At 26.3% G+C, this 17,850-nt stretch overlaps 1 protein-coding gene and 1 pseudogene across 1 annotated transcript; one reads left to right on the forward strand and one right to left on the reverse strand.

The window, feature by feature from the left end:
• The first annotated feature begins 8,079 nt into the window (after positions 1 to 8,079).
• Positions 8,080 to 8,549, forward strand: LOC114186836 (egg cell-secreted protein 1.1 pseudogene; annotated as a pseudogene).
• A 1,071-nt stretch (positions 8,550 to 9,620) lies between these two features.
• Positions 9,621 to 16,688, reverse strand: LOC114187409 (protein trichome birefringence-like 43). The gene is made up of 5 exons (XM_028075663.2): positions 16,379 to 16,688; positions 12,359 to 12,530; positions 10,365 to 10,540; positions 10,124 to 10,282; positions 9,621 to 10,025 (listed from the first exon to the last, which is right to left on the reverse strand). The coding sequence occupies exons 1-5, from the start codon at positions 16,630 to 16,632 to the stop codon at positions 9,725 to 9,727; spliced, it is 1,062 nt and encodes a 353-aa protein (XP_027931464.2). The 5' UTR covers positions 16,633 to 16,688; the 3' UTR covers positions 9,621 to 9,724.
• Positions 16,689 to 17,850: the final 1,162 nt, after the last annotated feature.

Here is a 17,850-nt window from a genome sequence, read left to right on the forward strand (position 1 = left end):
AACCTCAAGACCCTGTTATGAGATTTCCTGCAGTGATTACTGATTTTTTTGGTGCTTTTTTCCTTCTTTTGTGTTAACCCGAATCTTCAAGGTAGGTGTTTCATAATCTTCGTTTTGGAAGAAGGTTTTTTCGTAGCTTTGTATATTTTAGATGTTATCTTCGTATGTTATCTTATTTTGTTGGTTCTGTTACTATGGAGTGGTACATTTAATATCTATGTATACTTTTGTCCATGTTTTTGTACAAGATGAAGATGAGCATAATAGAGTGCCACTCATTGAAATTGTTTCTTGCTTTTGTAGATTAGAGGATTTCAAACCCATATGATCAAATGGATTGAAGTATGTGGCTGCATCATAACAAAATCAAGTTATAGAAATTTCATATTTTAAGTCCTCCTTCACATCTTATTGTTTGCAATTAGGCTCATTGTTTGTTTGAAATTTTCAGGATGGACGGGTACAATGGCAGAAGCATTGATCATAGGGCTTCCCATAATTATCTGATAGGATGGCTAACAAGTTTGATAGCATAAAGGAGGTTGCTTTTTGTTCTCAAATAACTCAAGGTATCCAAAGTATGATATGTGCTTAATTTATTATTTAATTTTTGACTTTTATGAAGTGTGGTTGCTATGAAATTTCATATGAATTCATAGAAAATTGGGAACTTTGAGAACTGGATGAAAATCATGGAATATGATTGTAAAAATATCACCACAAAATACCAAATATCACCATGTAATTCTAAGTATCTAATCATTTTTTATATGTTTTTCTACTCTAAACATAATACCAAATATCATGTATTAGTTTTAGATAATCATTTCATTTTGTTGTAGTAATCGACATTCATGTCATAGATTTTAAATTGTAGCAAAGGTCACCCTCAACACACTATTATGTTGATCGGTGGAAAGGCCGTTGAACTTCGAAGTTATATGGAAATGCCCAATCAAAGGTGAAGAGGATTCTTTTGTTGGTAACTATATTGCAAATTGTATATATTTATGTGTGTGGATGTCATTGCAGACAATGATATATTGATGCGCACACCCAACTGTGGTTAAATCCTATAGAAGAAATTTTGCAGTATGTTGATACTGGAGATCCAATAGATGTGACTTTCAGTGTAAAAGAATTGAAGGTATGGTAAGCCTAGCCTTTTGTTTGCAAGTTTTTGTTTGACATAGGTAAGTTTAGCAAATGATATTAGAGATTAAGTCAAATGATATCATGTTTTTTAAATTTTGTCATGTTATCTCTCAGAATTTGTGTTATTCTTTCTTTCTTCCATTCTACGATAAATTAAAGTATTAAAGTAGACTTGGTACTTTAAATATTTGGAGCAAATAATTTTTTGTTAATCAAATTTTTCATTAGCTTTTTCATTGTGCAGCAAGTGCATACAAAAGCTTTAGTCCTTTGGAAGAGCAACATGCACAAGGAGAAACAATTTTGTATGATGATGATGGAAGAGAAATTCAAAGAATTACAATGCAATAAATTACAATTCAAACACCTGGTTGAATTGTCATAGCAGATACAAAGTTTGGGGTGCTCAAACTACACACTAGGAATATTGTCCAAAGCTTTATTAGCTTATAATATATTTTGTACCTTCTCATCTTTATTACTATAATTAGTGATTGAAAATGACCGAAATCCATGAGTAAAACAATGTGAAAATAAAATGTGTATCCAACTTAAGATTTTTTTTCCAAACAATTACAGACCATTGGTTATGTATTAACTCAAGTATGTACAAATTGGAATGGATTTATACTATCAATAATTATATGATTTGTTTCTAAAATTGTTTTATTAATTGACCGATTAATTTCATTCATTGTTTTTAATGTTCTAATTATAAATGAATTTTGTTTTATTCCATCATTTTGAAATCGATTAAACTTATACATTTGTAATTAATAATTATATGATTAGTTTATAAAGATTTATTATCAATTATAATTAATTGTAATTATAATTAATAATTATAAAGTTAAATGTCTCATAAAATTCCAGGATCCATACTAAATATATCAAGAACTAATTTTGATAATTGTTATAGATGAAGACATGTCTTTAGAAACACCAATTCCAATACGGTCTCTAGCTCGAAATCCATTTGGAGAGAAAAATTGTTTCCACTGATAATTGAGATAGAATTGTCTCGCATATCTTCCTCTCCATCTAATAGTGCAGGTCAACATCATTCATTCCTTGCTGACCAAAATGTAATTCTTACAACCTATAAGGAAAATTTTTGATGCAAAGTTTGCATTAAGGTACTGACAACAATAAAATTTAACTTAATTAATAGAAATAATAAGGGTATGAAAGATATTAATAACAAATAAAATCAAGGAATATTATTTGATAGCATAACTGGATAAAAAAATTCCATAGATCAGGTTTACGCCTGAGCATAAAAATATCCGTGAAACATTTTACTATTAACTTTTTGTGTTTATTTATTCTGCGCAAGATTATATTACATAATATATTTATATTTTACTTTAACAATAATTTGTGCATGCATATTTCATTTTAATACAATATATAACTAAAAAATTTAATTTTAAGTTTTATCCTATAACAATTTTATTTTACTATTCAACACCGATCTTAATACAATATATCTAGGTTTTACATAACAATGAACATATATATTTTATTTTAATTTAATATATAATTATAAATTTAACTATAAATTTTAATAATATAATAACATTATTTTATTACACTTTATTAATTAATTATATATCATATATAAATATTAACTTTTTTTAATCTGATAATTGTTATTATTTGTATTAATTAATTTAACTAAAAAAACTTATAATTAATGATTTACGTATCCAATATTATGTGATTCTTTATTTAAATTATATTTATAATTGTACATAACTAAATTATTTAATTAAAATTATTATTATTATTATTATTAGTATTATTAGTATTATTTATATATACATTTGTTTCTATTTAAAAAATTTACATCAATTTCATGTTTTATTTATTTTTGTTATTACATAATATATCTACATTTACAAATTTTAACATCAATCTTATGTTGTATTTATTTGATACTGGACCATATTACACAGTATACCTACATTTTACTTTAACAATAACCCTAACATATGCATTTCATTTTAATGTAATATACATGTATTTGTATATGCATGTGTTCCTGTTTCTATCTAAAAATGTTAACATCAATTTTATGTTATATTTATTTAGTACGAGACAATATTATATAATAAGCCTACATCTTACTTTAGCAACAACATGTGCGTACGTATTTCATTTTAATCTAATATACATGTGTTTATATCTACATGTGTTTCTATTTAAATTTTTTAACATCAATTTCATGTTGTATTTATTTTATACGGGACCATACTATACAATATGCTTACATTTTTACTTTAACAATGACGCGTGGATACACATTTTATTTTAATATAATATACATGTATTTATATCAGCATGTGGTTTTATTTAAAAATTTTAACATCAATTTCATGTTGTATTATTTTATACAGGACAATATTACACAATATGTCTACATTTTACTTTAGCAACGACGTCATGTGGATACACATATTATTTTAATCTAATATACATGTGTTTATATATACATGTATTTCTTTTTAAAAAATTTAACATATCAATTTCATGTTATGTATATTTTGTACGAGACCATATTACACAATATGTCTACATTTTACTTTAGCAACAATATGTGCATATGCATTTCATTTTAATGTAATGTACATGTGTTTGTATGTACATGTGTTTCTATTTAAAAATGTAACATCAATCTCATGTTATATTTATTTTGTGCGGGACTATATTACATAATATGACTACATCCTACCTTTAGCAACGACCCATGCATACTCATCTCATTTTAATATAATATACATGTGTTTATATCTATATGTGTTTTTACTTAAAAATTTTAACAACAATTTCACGTTGTGTTATTTTATACGGGACAATATTACACAGTAGGTCTACATTTTACTCTAACAACGACCCGTGGATACATATTTTATTTTAATATAATATACATGTTTATATCATTTTGTGTTTCTATTTAATAATTTTAGTATCAATTTTATGTTATATATATTTTGTACGAGGTCATATTACACCATATGTCTACATTTTACTTTAATAATGACTCATACATACGCATTTCAATTTAATATAACATTCAAGTGTTTAGATGTACATGTGTTTCTACTTAAACACATGTACATATAAACATGAAACACAAGTGTTTAAATTACATATAAATTAAATACAACATGGATATCAATTTCATGTTGTATTTAATTTATACGGGACCATATTCCATTATATGCCTACATTTTACTTTAATGATTATTCATGAATATGCATTTTATTTTAGTATAATATAATATACATGTTTTTATTTATATCTACATGTGTTTATATTTAAAAATTTTAACATCAATTTCATGTTGTATATATACGGGATCATATAACATCATACGTCTACAATTTACTTTAATAACAATCCATGCATATGTATTTCATTTTAATATAGCATATTTATATGTACATGTGTTTCTATTCAAAATATTTATACATATGCATTTCAATATAATTTAATAATAATAATATTATTATTATTATTAATACTATTATTATAAATTGTTATAATTAATTAAATCGATAATATATTTAAATAATAAAATTAATTATTATATGCAATTAAATTAATAATAATAATAATTCAAATAATTGATTTATATAATTACAACAAAATTTCGGTTTTAAAAATTACAAAACATAAAAACTAAAAAAACACGAACCGTGCGTATGCACGAATCTCCTACTAGTCGAAAGGAAAACAATAATTAGTTAGTTAATATTTTTTTTAAAATTAATATTGTTCTCTAAAGTTACACGTAAAAGTTAACCAAGCACAATGGTAAAAAAAAGGTTTTAACATTTTTTTTAATACACGATAAGTTTGCTTTTTAAAGAGTGTTTAAAATATTAATGTATTGCATTAACTGTTTTTTAAACTTATAAAAAGTACTGATTATTATAAGAGAGAATTTTATTAAAAATGCAAAACAAGTTCTAAATTGATTCTTTAAATAAAAAGAATTAATTCAAACTTTTACACAAATCTTTTAATTATTTTTAATTAATAATATTAATTGTTAGTATTTGTTAGCGAAAAATTGAACACTTTTGTAATATTAGAAACTCTGATAAACGATAAAGTGCATTTACATACGTTGCCACAAGATTTTAGTAATTTTACACTAGTCTAACGATTTTCGTGGGATGATTTTATTTTAAAATTAATCAGTATTGAAACTTAGAACTTTAATATTTCCTCCTTGGTTGATTTAAGTGAAATTCTTTTTGAAAGTTTAATTTATGAAACTACTGATTAATTGTTCACGAAGAAAAATCGGCCTAGTTGTGCGATCTTTTAAAGGTGTTCTATTTTTGTTTCTTTTTCTTGCAGAAATTTGGTTACCATAAGCATACATTTACAGGTTAGATTCATTAAAAAAATTGGTTAAATATATTTTTATCTCTTAATTTTGAGTAAAAATTAGAATTAATCAATTTTTTAAATTTGGTCCAATTTAATCCTCAACTCTAGATAGACGTGAATTTAATTATTTTAATCAAATTTTATTAAGTTTATTTAACATTTCAAATACATTTCATAATATCATTAACATAATATTAAAGCAGAAAGTGTCAAACGATATAAAGAAGTCAAATGTTATTACTCAATGTGTCAAACAATATAAATTATAAGACTCACTGAATGCAATAACAATTTTAAACAAACTATTTTAAGTATATAATTAACCAATTTTTAAAAACAAAAATATATATTAACAACAAATGAGAAAAATAAATATTTCAAATAATTAAATACAATATCAAATAAAATTTTTGAAGCCAATAGCCATGAGAGGAACTTAGGAACATTCTGAGACCATGCTCTTTTGGAGGTGTTTCCTGTTTAGAGACAATAACGAATGATGAATTGGGAGAATTTTTACGTTCTTTTATGTGAATTTGAAAGTGAAGGAGGGCGTTGATTTGTGGGATTGCTCTCTATACCCTATCTTGTTAGCAAGGTGAGATTGAAGAGTGATTGGAAACATTTTATGATTATGTCCTCGTTATTTTATTCAAAATAAAACAACCTATCAATGCTTTTCGGGTCTATAAGTGAGCTTCACGATGAGGCGAAATTTTCACGAAAATGGATCTGTACAAGGATCCCTTTTGGAATCGCATCTGTTTTTTTGTTTATTGAATGGAATCGGATCTGTTTTTGACAAAAGCAAATAGAACCTATTCCCTTTTATTTAGATCCTATTCCAACTTCTTAACCACACATGGTTCGTTTTGTTTTTCTAAATTAAAATATTGAAATTTTTAAATTAAAAATATTATTATATTAATTTTTTTTCAATTAATAAATATTGTTAATATTTTTATTTATGATAAAATATATCAAAAATTAACTACAACTTATCTAAATATCATTTTATATTCTTTTTTAACACTAAGGACAATTAAGTAATTTTACATTTTCATATATTAAATTTCTTTTATCAATTATATCACTCAAATTTTTCACAAACTTTCATAAAAGTTACTCTCAAATCTACTCCACTGTCACCTCCAAATTCATAAAAAAGAACAACATGCACATCACCTTCTAACCAACCAAAATTAATCATCTCTCTCCCTCGAATCATCACCCACGTACGAACACACCTTTAATATAGACTCAAAAGCTGGAGACGGCGACAATGGGTAAGAATGCACCATTGGGGCCGCTAAATGTGTTTTGGAAGCTAAAAATATGCTTCACAGTGACAATGGCGATACCAAAAATGGTTGAGTGTGACAATGCAAAACTTGGACTCCAATGGCAGCACCAAATGCGTCACTACGTTAGAGGTATGAAGGAACAGCAGCGAAACAAAAAAAGAAAAAGAGGAAAGAGAGAAACGAACCTTAACGAGTCACTTTGTGGAGGAAAAATTGGAGGAAAACACGAGTTTCGGTGTATGAAGAAGAAACTAGACGAAGTATGAGTTTTGTTTAGGAGAGATAATGAATATGGAAAGGGTTACATGAAAAGAATTATCAGTTCACTTATTTTGCTTTCTTTTTCCTTAGGCACTTTTTGCTTTTTCTTTTCTTCATTCTCTTTCTAAAAAAAAATCGCATCGATAGTCATATTACCTTATTGCAGAATTAATTTTATGAAAATTAGACAATCTGTATGGACATTTTTTTTTTTTTGGATTGCAACGTGGTTATGGGTCAAAAGGTTTTTGAATTAAAGGATATAAAGCCCAAATAAATGTTTGTGGTTATTACTTTTTAAGATAAGGGTTACATTTAAGTATTGCATAAGTTATTTATCTTTTTATTGTTCACATTTTTATTTTTAATTTTATCTTTTAATAAATAAATTTTTTTAAATTAAAATAATTGTTTTATCAACTGTTTCTTAGATTGAACTATTTTATTCATTTAACTTTTTTTAATTAATCAGTTTTAAGTATTTTTAACAAAAAAAACTCTACATACAAAATAAATAAATAAATAAATATTTCTAATAAAATTTAAAAATTTATTTATATTTACTTCTAAAATTTAAAAAGGTAAACCGCGTATGTGTTTTCACCTGATATAATAAATAGTATTCTACGCATTCATTATGCAGACTCATTTATTTTTAACTTTACATCTTCTTAACATCAAAGAATATTTAGGAGTTGAATAATCTCTAACACAAATGGACACACTTGCACAATGCAGAATCATTTTCCATTTAAATTCCACAGAATCTTCATGTCTCACATTAATATCCACCACAAGAAAAAACAAAAATCCTTATTCTTTCTCCTTATGTAACCACTGCAGAATTATCTCCACCCTCTTCATCTCCCCACACACCAGCTGTTACGAACTCTCTCCCACTATTTAAATCCCACACAAGTTTTCACCAAAACCACCCAAGTAAAAAACCCACGTTGTTTTCTGCTAAAACTAATGGCTTTCTGTCGCATACCCTTTGTTCTGTCGGTTCTTGTGATTACTGCAATGGTCTTACATGCATCTGTTGCTGATTCTAGGGCACTCTCGGACCCATCTACCCCTCTAAGCCTTGCTCTTAGGTTGAAGGTGGAGGGTGAACCCTCTAACTGTTGGGAATCACTGTGGCGAATGCAAGCATGCAGTGGAGAAATCATAACGTTTTTTCTGAATGGTGAGACCTACCTAGGGCGAAGTTGCTGTGAAGCTATTAGGGTTATTGGACATGATTGCTGGCCTAACGTTGTTGGTTCTCTAGGGTTTACCTCTGAAGAAACTGATGTGTTGGAGGGATATTGTGATGAGGTTGTTCATTCACCACCACCACCACCTTTATCAGTAGATCCTTGAAGGGGTTTGAAAGTATGTGCCAAATCTAAGTGAATAACAATGTCATTAGACATTGATGAATCAATAATAAAAATCTATGTTTGTTTCTTTTCTCATAGATTTCTATACATGTCCTTGCCCTCGTTCAGAAACTCAGTATTATTTAAAATCTGCTGATATATGATCTGCATGAGCATATAATATTGTGTTTCTTTGCAGAAACATTTCTGTTTTTAGTATACTTTAGTTTGACTTATTTCTTGTTTAATCGATAAAATATGAAAGGATAAAAATTTTGTGACACGCTTTTACAGTTATTTAACACATAATTTTTAATTTATTTAGTATAAAAATTATGTTAAATGAGTTTTGGTCTTATGTGCTAAGTGTTCGATCTAATACGTCGTATAGTATGTCACGAGTTTAATAGTCTAAATATAGTTTAAAATATTATAATAATTTGTAATATCAAAATCTAGTGTTTTGAAATATTTTTATAAATATTTGTAATAAAAAGAAAAGTATAGTGTAAAAAACCTATAGGATTAAAAGAAAAGAGTAACTATTATACTGGGAATTTAGTGTTAAAAGCAAAAACCTTTTATGTATAAACCTATTTGAATTTTGCAACCTAATTCACATAATTAAGGAAAATTGTGTTGGATTTGATTATTTGTGAAATTCAGAGTGTGGCGTGGAATTATTCCTTTTAAGATCATATCTGGTGGCTTTTTAATAATTTTAGTAATACGTATTACTTAAATTACTAATTTTTGAAATTATATTTTCCCAGCATAGGCTAAGAAATAACATTTCTATTTTAAAAATGGACTCAGTAAAATAATTTAAATTAAATATTTTTCTCAAAAGTTAAATAAATTTATCCTTGAGAGCAAGAACTGAAAGAAATTTATCTTTAGAAATTAAATCTATGATTTAAAATTTAAAATTTACTTACATTAACAATTTTATTCTGATACGTGTAAATTACCTTTAATATCAAATTTCTATTTTTTGTTTTAATTATCAAGTAATTATCAATATTTTATGTTTCTTAATTAATTAATTATTTTAACAAATTTATAGTTGCCCATATTACATCTACTACCCCAACTTTGTATATAGTCACAGGAATCAACTTAAAAACTGAATTAATAATATAATTTTAGCCTGAACTAATTTTATTTGTGTATGTAAATATATTTTTTTGGCACACAATTTACTTTGAATGAAAAATAGCAACGAGATTAGGAACTCATTTTTGGATGAGAGCATTATACAGAAGAACATTCCAAGCATCAGGAACACCAGGAAGACACCAATGGCTGCAATCCAAGCCCCTGTGCCCTCCATTACCATAAATAGAAGGATGTCCATCTTTTCTTAGCTGTGAAAGTGTAGTAAAGTCCAACAACTCCACTGCCTTTCTCATCGATCTTATCACTTTCTCTACGCTCAACTCTGCTGGAACTGCTCCTCCTGGATACTTGGATCCCAAAACTGGCCTACTTTCCCTCAAACATGTGTTTCCTGCATTTGCACCCCACTTTTGTGCACTGGAACAATTCACACTTCTGTTAACTCCAAATTTTGAAAAATTATAGAAGAGATTTGTAATGTTCCGAAAGATGAATTTAATGGCAGAAGTACTTACTCCTCGTGATCTGGAGAGACCCCTTGGAAGAAAACCCTTGTTTGTGCAGGGTTAACATTGGTGTCAACCCATTTGGCCCATGTTCTCATTGCTTTCTCATATGCAACCAATCGATCCATGTCTCTAACTGTTTGATTCCCGTCTTCAATGAAATCCCATCTGCAAAATTATGAGAAGAAATTTTGAATGTGATGAAGTGATGAAGATAGTGAAAGCAGCTTAATTATGTGGTTTTACATACGGTTGCTTTCTTCCTGTGTGAAGCCACCAATGCCAAGAGTCAAATATCAGTACATCTATTCCTTTCCACGTTTGGCCACCTTCAATTGAATCTAGTTTTAGAACTCGACCATTTTTTTCTCCGACAATGTCCACCAGAAATGCATTGCGTGAGAACATCAACTTCACATCATAGCTCTGCAAATTATGTCATACATTATTAACTTATGTGCTATTCACCCAGTGAATTCAATATGAAGTTAGATTGGCATAGAAACATGTTTCAAGTTTCAAATTACATTAACTTTTGTTAGATCAAGATCAACTCTATATCAGACACTGTTGTCGACATGTTTTTGTATAATATAATACTTACCAATATACCACACACATACGATTATGTTCTTCTCTTGTGTGTTCTTAAAACTTTTAAAAGAACAGTACTAAAAACCTAATAAAAAATATAAAATCATAACAATACATCGTTTAAGTTCTGAGAAAATAAAATGATTTGTTTATTGGTCATTGATGACTAATTGTTAATTTATTATTTGTGGTTAATCTGCAAATTTTTGTGCTTAAAATGAAAATTATGACGAAATTTGCCAGAGCCTTTTTTCCAATTGGGTCAGTGCCTACCTAATAATACAAATGTTATATGAATAGTTAATTAATTGGTTATTATTTATCGTTGTGGACCAAGATAATGATTAGTTACATGTTTCAATAATTGAGTTGAGTTTATAGTCAAGAACTAGGATCTTAATAAGTTGTTTTCACACATAATTTTAAGACCAACCTACAGGTGTTATATTTCTTTGGGATAGATTCGTTTCAAACTAAACAAATTCTTTTTTTAAAAAAAGGTCGAACCATTATTAGTTTTTGTACTCTGTAAGTGAATCCGGTTTTGGTTATAAAAAATTTAAAAAGAAAATCAATTCTTTTCCTTAAACTTTAAAAATTAAATTTTAGTTCTTCAAGTTTATAAACTAAACATGACTTTGAAAATCATTTTAGTGTTTTAAATTCAATGTTTAAAGATTAAAAATGAATTTTTTTTATTTGAGAGACTATATATAAAATTTTGGAATTCACTTCTAATTCTAAAAATTAAAAACCTAAAGTAATATATTTTCCGACTTCAACAGTGTCAAACATACATTCACACTACCTATTAAATCAATAGCTATAACTATATATGTATTACGTACCTTCTTCTTTTTTGTTTGAGGAAAGACTAAGAATTTCTTATTAATGCAATTATGCTATACAAAAAATTATGAGGGTAACTACATTATTTGTTTCTTTCTCCTTCTTTAATTATATGTCTGTGTGTTTTCAACTATTATCTTTTTTCTTCTGTTATGTGTCTGAATAATTAAAAACATATATGTCATGACTGTTCAATGATGGAGAAACCACACCAAAGCATTAAATCAATTCTTTTCAATTTTTTGTCAACATCACCTTCCTTCTATAAATGTTGTTTTCCATCTATATGTTTCATTCAAATCTATAATATTTTGAGACTCATACATAGTTAACTAAGAGACCAGTTGTTAGAATGTATCATTAATATATGTTACATGATTGCATTGCAATAGTCATTGTTTAACAACAACAATGTTATATTTAATTTCAAGATTGTCCATGCATGCATGTAAGATAAAATTTATTTGGAGTCAAAATTGGAAGCACAACCACCTTGGCATAGCTAAAGCAACTGGTGTGAATGTGAAATTGTGCAGATATGATAGGTTTGTGTTGTGACAGTGAATAGGAAGAAGAATAAGAAAGATGAAAGTCGAATTTGAATTTTCTTCTGGGTTAGGCTTTTATGATTGCTTTTTTTTACTGTGCTTTCAAAATATATTGATTTTAATATTTTAAAATGTATTAAAAAGAATTTTATCATACCAACATTCGATATATTTTTAATGTTTAGCAGAAGATACTAAAAAATTCAATAGAAAATCTGAAGTCAGATAAAAGTCGGATAAAAAGATGTCTGACCGGGAAAGTGAAAATGGATAGACCACCATTCTTCACCGATGAGTATGGAGCAGATGGCAGAGCTGAGTGAAGCATGCAAGTCAGTGACTGCCATTGGTTCAAACTCAAAGAGTCACCCACAAACATGAGACTCTTCCCTTTTAGTCTTCTTAAGAAATCTTCACCATTGAATCTGCACAACAACAAGGTTCATATTCAGAGTGATGATAAGTGGGTCCAACACATTTTGCATGCATATCTTTCAAATGATTTTTGTTTGAACCTAAAATGTATTCTAATTGAGGACAAATTTTGTTGAAAGCAACCTCACAGCAGCATTCTCTTAATGGAGGAAATCTCTGCTGATTCAAGCTCTAAATTTATGAGGTAGTTCAAACGTACAACCCTAACAACCTTATTACCTAATTTTTCTTTTATCGATAAGAAAGGAAATGTAAAACGAAAAACACTTGGAGTGTTCTAAAAACAGACAAAAGTAAGGTTTGAAACATAAAAAGAAAAAAAACAAGTTAAAGGATACAATATAAAATGTTACAAAACAAGAAATTGTGACAGAAAGAACCGCACTCTTCTCATGTTTTTTTATTATTCTAACAAAACTCTAGAGAACTTCAAAAACCTTCATTGCCAATGATAATTTGTCAAAACCATAAACATAATATTATTATTCCTTAATGGATCAGATAAGAATAATGATTCAGAAGAAAAACCTGAACAGTTTAATAAAGTTAACTGGAGATGGCTGCTATAGAGATCAAAAAGCATAAGCTGGTTCTGACATGAATAACACTGACCATTGGTTTGTGTATTTTTTTTTTTCTTCCCTTCTCATTTTTAGTAAGAAACATTTTAAATAAATAAAAGTACTATTAATGAATTAGTAGCAATGAAATGGAAATTTGTCCAAATTGAAGTTATATTTTTAACATAAAATGAACAAATAGAGTCAGGAAATAAAAATAGATACACTATCAAACTCTTGTTCAAGATTTCTAAAATCACAAACAAAACTGAGTCATGCAGCTTACTTGTAAATGTGATTTGCTACCACATATCTACATATTTGTCATAAGAAACAAGTAAAAGGCCCTTTCATGATTCAAACATTTTCCTTTTTAATAAGTTTTCACATAGTGTTTTTGAGATAACAACACCATCTGATATTAATTTCAATGTTCTTGATTTTTATTTTTACATAATAGTCATTATTTGACAAAGGTCTTTTACCATATAAGGTTAACTTGTGAATTAGTTGTTGATATGTACTCTTCATATATTTCCAAAAGTAAAAGGAATTTCATTACTTGAAGAAAGAGTACTGGATAAAGATACTTCCCTAATTTTCTAATTTCCATTGAAATTTCATGTCCAGAATTTTTTCTTTCTATATTCAAGTATGGAAGGTCATGCCAAAAAATGAAAATTTCTGTATTTTTTCTCTTGTGACTGTGTAAGTGTTTTCTAGTTCTAACATGGCAAAAAGTTAAGTAACAAGAAAGCTTTGTTATAGTTCAAAATTACCAACAAAATATGATCAATTTTAATGAAGAATGCAAGTAGCAGTTAGCCTAATAGAGATCATTCATTCAAAAATCATTAAGGAAAAATCAGACTTTCAAAATGAACAGTTAAAATAAGAGAAATCTGGGGGGATTCTGTGCAAAACATTTTCCAGATATACGTGCACTTTAGGGTGGAATATAAAAAAATGGCACCTATTGTATTGATTTTGTTGCAATATCACTATTACTTGTGGAATATAAAGATATTTAGTAAAAAAAATTTAACTTGATATTTTAATTAATTGTTATTTTATATAGGCTTGAACCAGAGAAAAACATTATTAAAAAATGTGAAACAAAACACTCGAAATGAACCCTATTTTCTCTCTCAGTGTAATTAATTAACTTTATCTTTCTCTTTCTCTAATAGAGGGTTCGATCGTTACTTACTTTCTTATATATATATATATATGTAGAAAGAATACATTAATTCTGTATAATTACTGAAAATAATGTTAATTATTATAATTCTTATGATTAATATCATGTAATTAATTCCTCTTATATTTCTCTATAACTTTATTCAAAAATATTATATATAATTTTTCTATCATTTTCTTTTTTTTTAATAAATATTAACAATTAATTATAATAAAATAAACTTGTGTATATGCATATATAATAATTTATTTCCTGATATATATATATATATATATATATATATATATATATATATATATATATATATATATATATATATATATGTATGTATATATGTTTGTTTACGCAATTAAATCTTTATATTTGTTAATACGTTCTTTGCGTTAGATTAAACATAAACGTCATTTTTAAAAAAGATTACATGTTAAAATATGGATCATTTATTATATTGATTGATTTCTTTTCTCTCTCCATCTTCAATTACGGGAATTCATTCAATGATTTTGTTTTTCGAGAAAAATCTAGTAAGTTATTTAATTTTATGGTGGAAAGTAGAGCTGGAAAAAGGTGGAGAAAGATGAAAACTAATTTATAAAATAAAAGATAATTCAAATTTTAACATATAACATTTCAAAACAAAGGTTTACACCAACTTAATAAAAAGGTTGAAGAAAAAATATATATATATATATATATATATATATATTTAAAATAACTAATTTTAAATATATAGATATTCTAGTTAAAATAATTACGATCCTTAATCAATACAATATAATAAATTACTTATTTATATATTTATACAATACTGAATATAATAATATAGTATTAAAGGTTAAAATACGTTTTCATTATATAATATTAAGGTTAAAATACGTTCATAATTGGAGAGAGGTGAAATTCCATTTTTAGAAAAGTTAGGATAAAATTGATTCAAAATAAAAAACTAGAGGATTAAAATGATTTTTTTTTTTTAATAACAGTCGAAGTTAACATCAGTATGATATATGACATTGTTACTATCCTTTAAAATAATTAATTTTTAACTCAAAATATATTTAATATATGGAAATTCTAATTAAAACGGTCACGGTCCTTAATCAATATAATAATTAATAAGTTAGTTATTGATATATTTATATAATCGTGAATGATAATAATATTAAAATTTCTATTCAAAAAAGAATTTATGGTAGAATTAAATTAAAATAATAAATATATGAATTGAATTGAAATTTTTCAAACATTTGGACGTTACACCGACTTATAATACTGTTATTGTCATCTAAAATAATTAACTTTTAAATGAAAAGATATTTAATATATAGAGATTTAATTAAAACAGTTACAACCCTTAATCAATACGATAATTAATAAGTTACTTATTTATATATTTATATGAATGATATCAATATTAAGGTTAAAATATTTTCTCACAGGTTTAGAGAGATAAAATTGTACTATTTAAAGAAATAAGGATAAAATTGAATTAAAATAATAAACATAAAAACTAAAGAGATATGAATTATTATATTGTTAGTACAATATTAACCGAAAAACTAAATTATATCACATTTATTAAAATAAAGATCCAATTAAGCCCTATAAAAATATGGTAACCTAATAGAAATTTGGGATTATGAAATCGAATATTTTAACCTATTATTAACTTTATGTGAAATAAATATTATTGATTTACAATAAAAATTTATACTTTTGGCTACAATATTTATGCATATTAATTCTCTTAATTCAATATTTGAGAAAGAATTTCTCTTAAACAGTGGGTTCTTTTTATCAGGAAAAGAACATATAAACTAGAAAGTGTCTCGGCCCTTTTTTTTTAAAAAAAAAAAAAAAACAGAACTCCTTTCTTCAAGGGTGGATGAAGTGTAAAAGTCAACATATCATTTAACCAAAAAGACTTAATTCTGGAAACAGAAAAAAATAAACATGAAAGAAAACCATGAATCTGAAGCAAAAGATTATGCACTGGTGAATCTATGTCCACCGGAATGGGTAGTGAGAAAAAAAAAAAAAACCAGAGACACGGAGAGAGAAGAAAGAAGAGATGTACCTGGTTAAGTTACACCCTGTTGGTTGCCATCTATAGTTGAGATAGAACTTATCTGGTCTGCCATTTTTTTCACAATCAAACGCGGGCTCTATGAAGGGACACATTGAGCTATGATAAAGAGGGTATGAATCATCATAAACCCAGCTTCCTTCGAACAAGTTGCAACCATTCTTTTGAAATCTTATACCATTTCCATGAATCTGAACCAGAAGGGTAAGAGACAGCACAACAGATATGGAGAAAGACCACCCCATGAAACTGAAACAATGGTGGTGGTGGTGGTGAAATGTAGAAGAAGAAGTGTGGTTAAAGGAGTGCTGAGAAGGAGTATTTATAATGAATACAGAGAGAGGGTGGTGATGTTTGGAATTTCAGTTTTCTAAATATGACGCAATAAGATGATTGAATTGGTATGAAGGAAGAAACCAGTTTCAAAACTTTGTTTGTGTTGTTTTCTGTCAAAGAATCAATTATGCCACTTGGGCATTCTGAGAAAAGAAAAAATATAACATTAATGCTTTTAAATTAAGGATTATAATCAATAACCTTTTTTGCAAACTAATATTTTCTTTTAAAGAAAATTTCCTTAAATAGATTTACCGGAGTGTTATATTACTTCTCCAAATGAACGTATTTACTCTATAAAGGTTTTCTTTTCTTCCTAATGAGAAAAAGTAAAAAAAATTAAAATTATGGAAAATAATTTAAAATAATTAACTAAAATACTTTATTTAAATTTTAATTACTTTATGAAAAGGGATAAAATATAAAATAATTTATGATTTTTTAATATAATTTGAAATTAAATTTTTTATTATTGATTTCTTGAAAAATAAAAATATAATAACAAAAAAATATTTATGATCAATGATAGCTATTTTGCAAAATTTTATACTTATGTTTTATTTCTCATTTTTTTTAACAAACCGTTATAATAATAACAAATTTTAGTTCAAAATATTTGGAAAAAATAATATCTTCAAATATTTTCTTAAATAATATATTGGTATAAATATTTGGTTTAAACTTATGTTTGATTTTTTAATTTGGTTCTAATTTGTTTCTATTTAATTAGTTGATAATATTTGTTAATTTTATTACTTTTTTATTAATATCATTTAAATAATTAAGAATAACACGTAATAATTATTGTTCCTTTTTCAGTTAATTACTTAAACAGCATTAAAAATATAAATTAAATAAAATGTATAAATATTAAAATTAAATTGAAAATGAAATATTAGACAAAAAAATTAAAAAAAAATTATAATCATAAGGATATTTAAGCCTAATATACTTTTAAATACTTTCTTCAAATGGATGTAATAGAGTATTATTTCTTTAAGGAGGGCCAGATTCAAATGATTTATTTTTTTTTTTATATTTCTGGTGAGAAATTCTTTTGGAATTCAGTTCTCATAAATCGAATTTTTAGAGTGTTTCTTTTTCTTGTTTCTTAAAAAGGGAAAGAA

The sequence above is a fragment of the Vigna unguiculata genome, chromosome 6 (genome assembly GCF_037176805.1).
Source record: "Vigna unguiculata cultivar grain cowpea cultivar isolate G323 ecotype 2 chromosome 6, ASM3717680v1, whole genome shotgun sequence".
Lineage (NCBI taxonomy): Eukaryota > Viridiplantae > Streptophyta > Magnoliopsida > Fabales > Fabaceae > Vigna > Vigna unguiculata.

Coding starts and splice junctions, on each gene's coding strand:
- LOC114187409 (XM_028075663.2), bottom strand. CDS start 16,632: ATGGGGTGGTCTTTCTCCATATCTGTTGTGCTGTCTCTTACCCTTCTG. Junction 12,531..16,378: donor ACAGGGTGTAACTTAACCAG/GTACATCTCTTC, acceptor GTTGTTGTGCAG/ATTCAATGGTGAAGATTTCT. Junction 10,541..12,358: donor TATCCATTTTCACTTTCCCG/GTCAGACATCTT, acceptor CATAATTTGCAG/AGCTATGATGTGAAGTTGAT.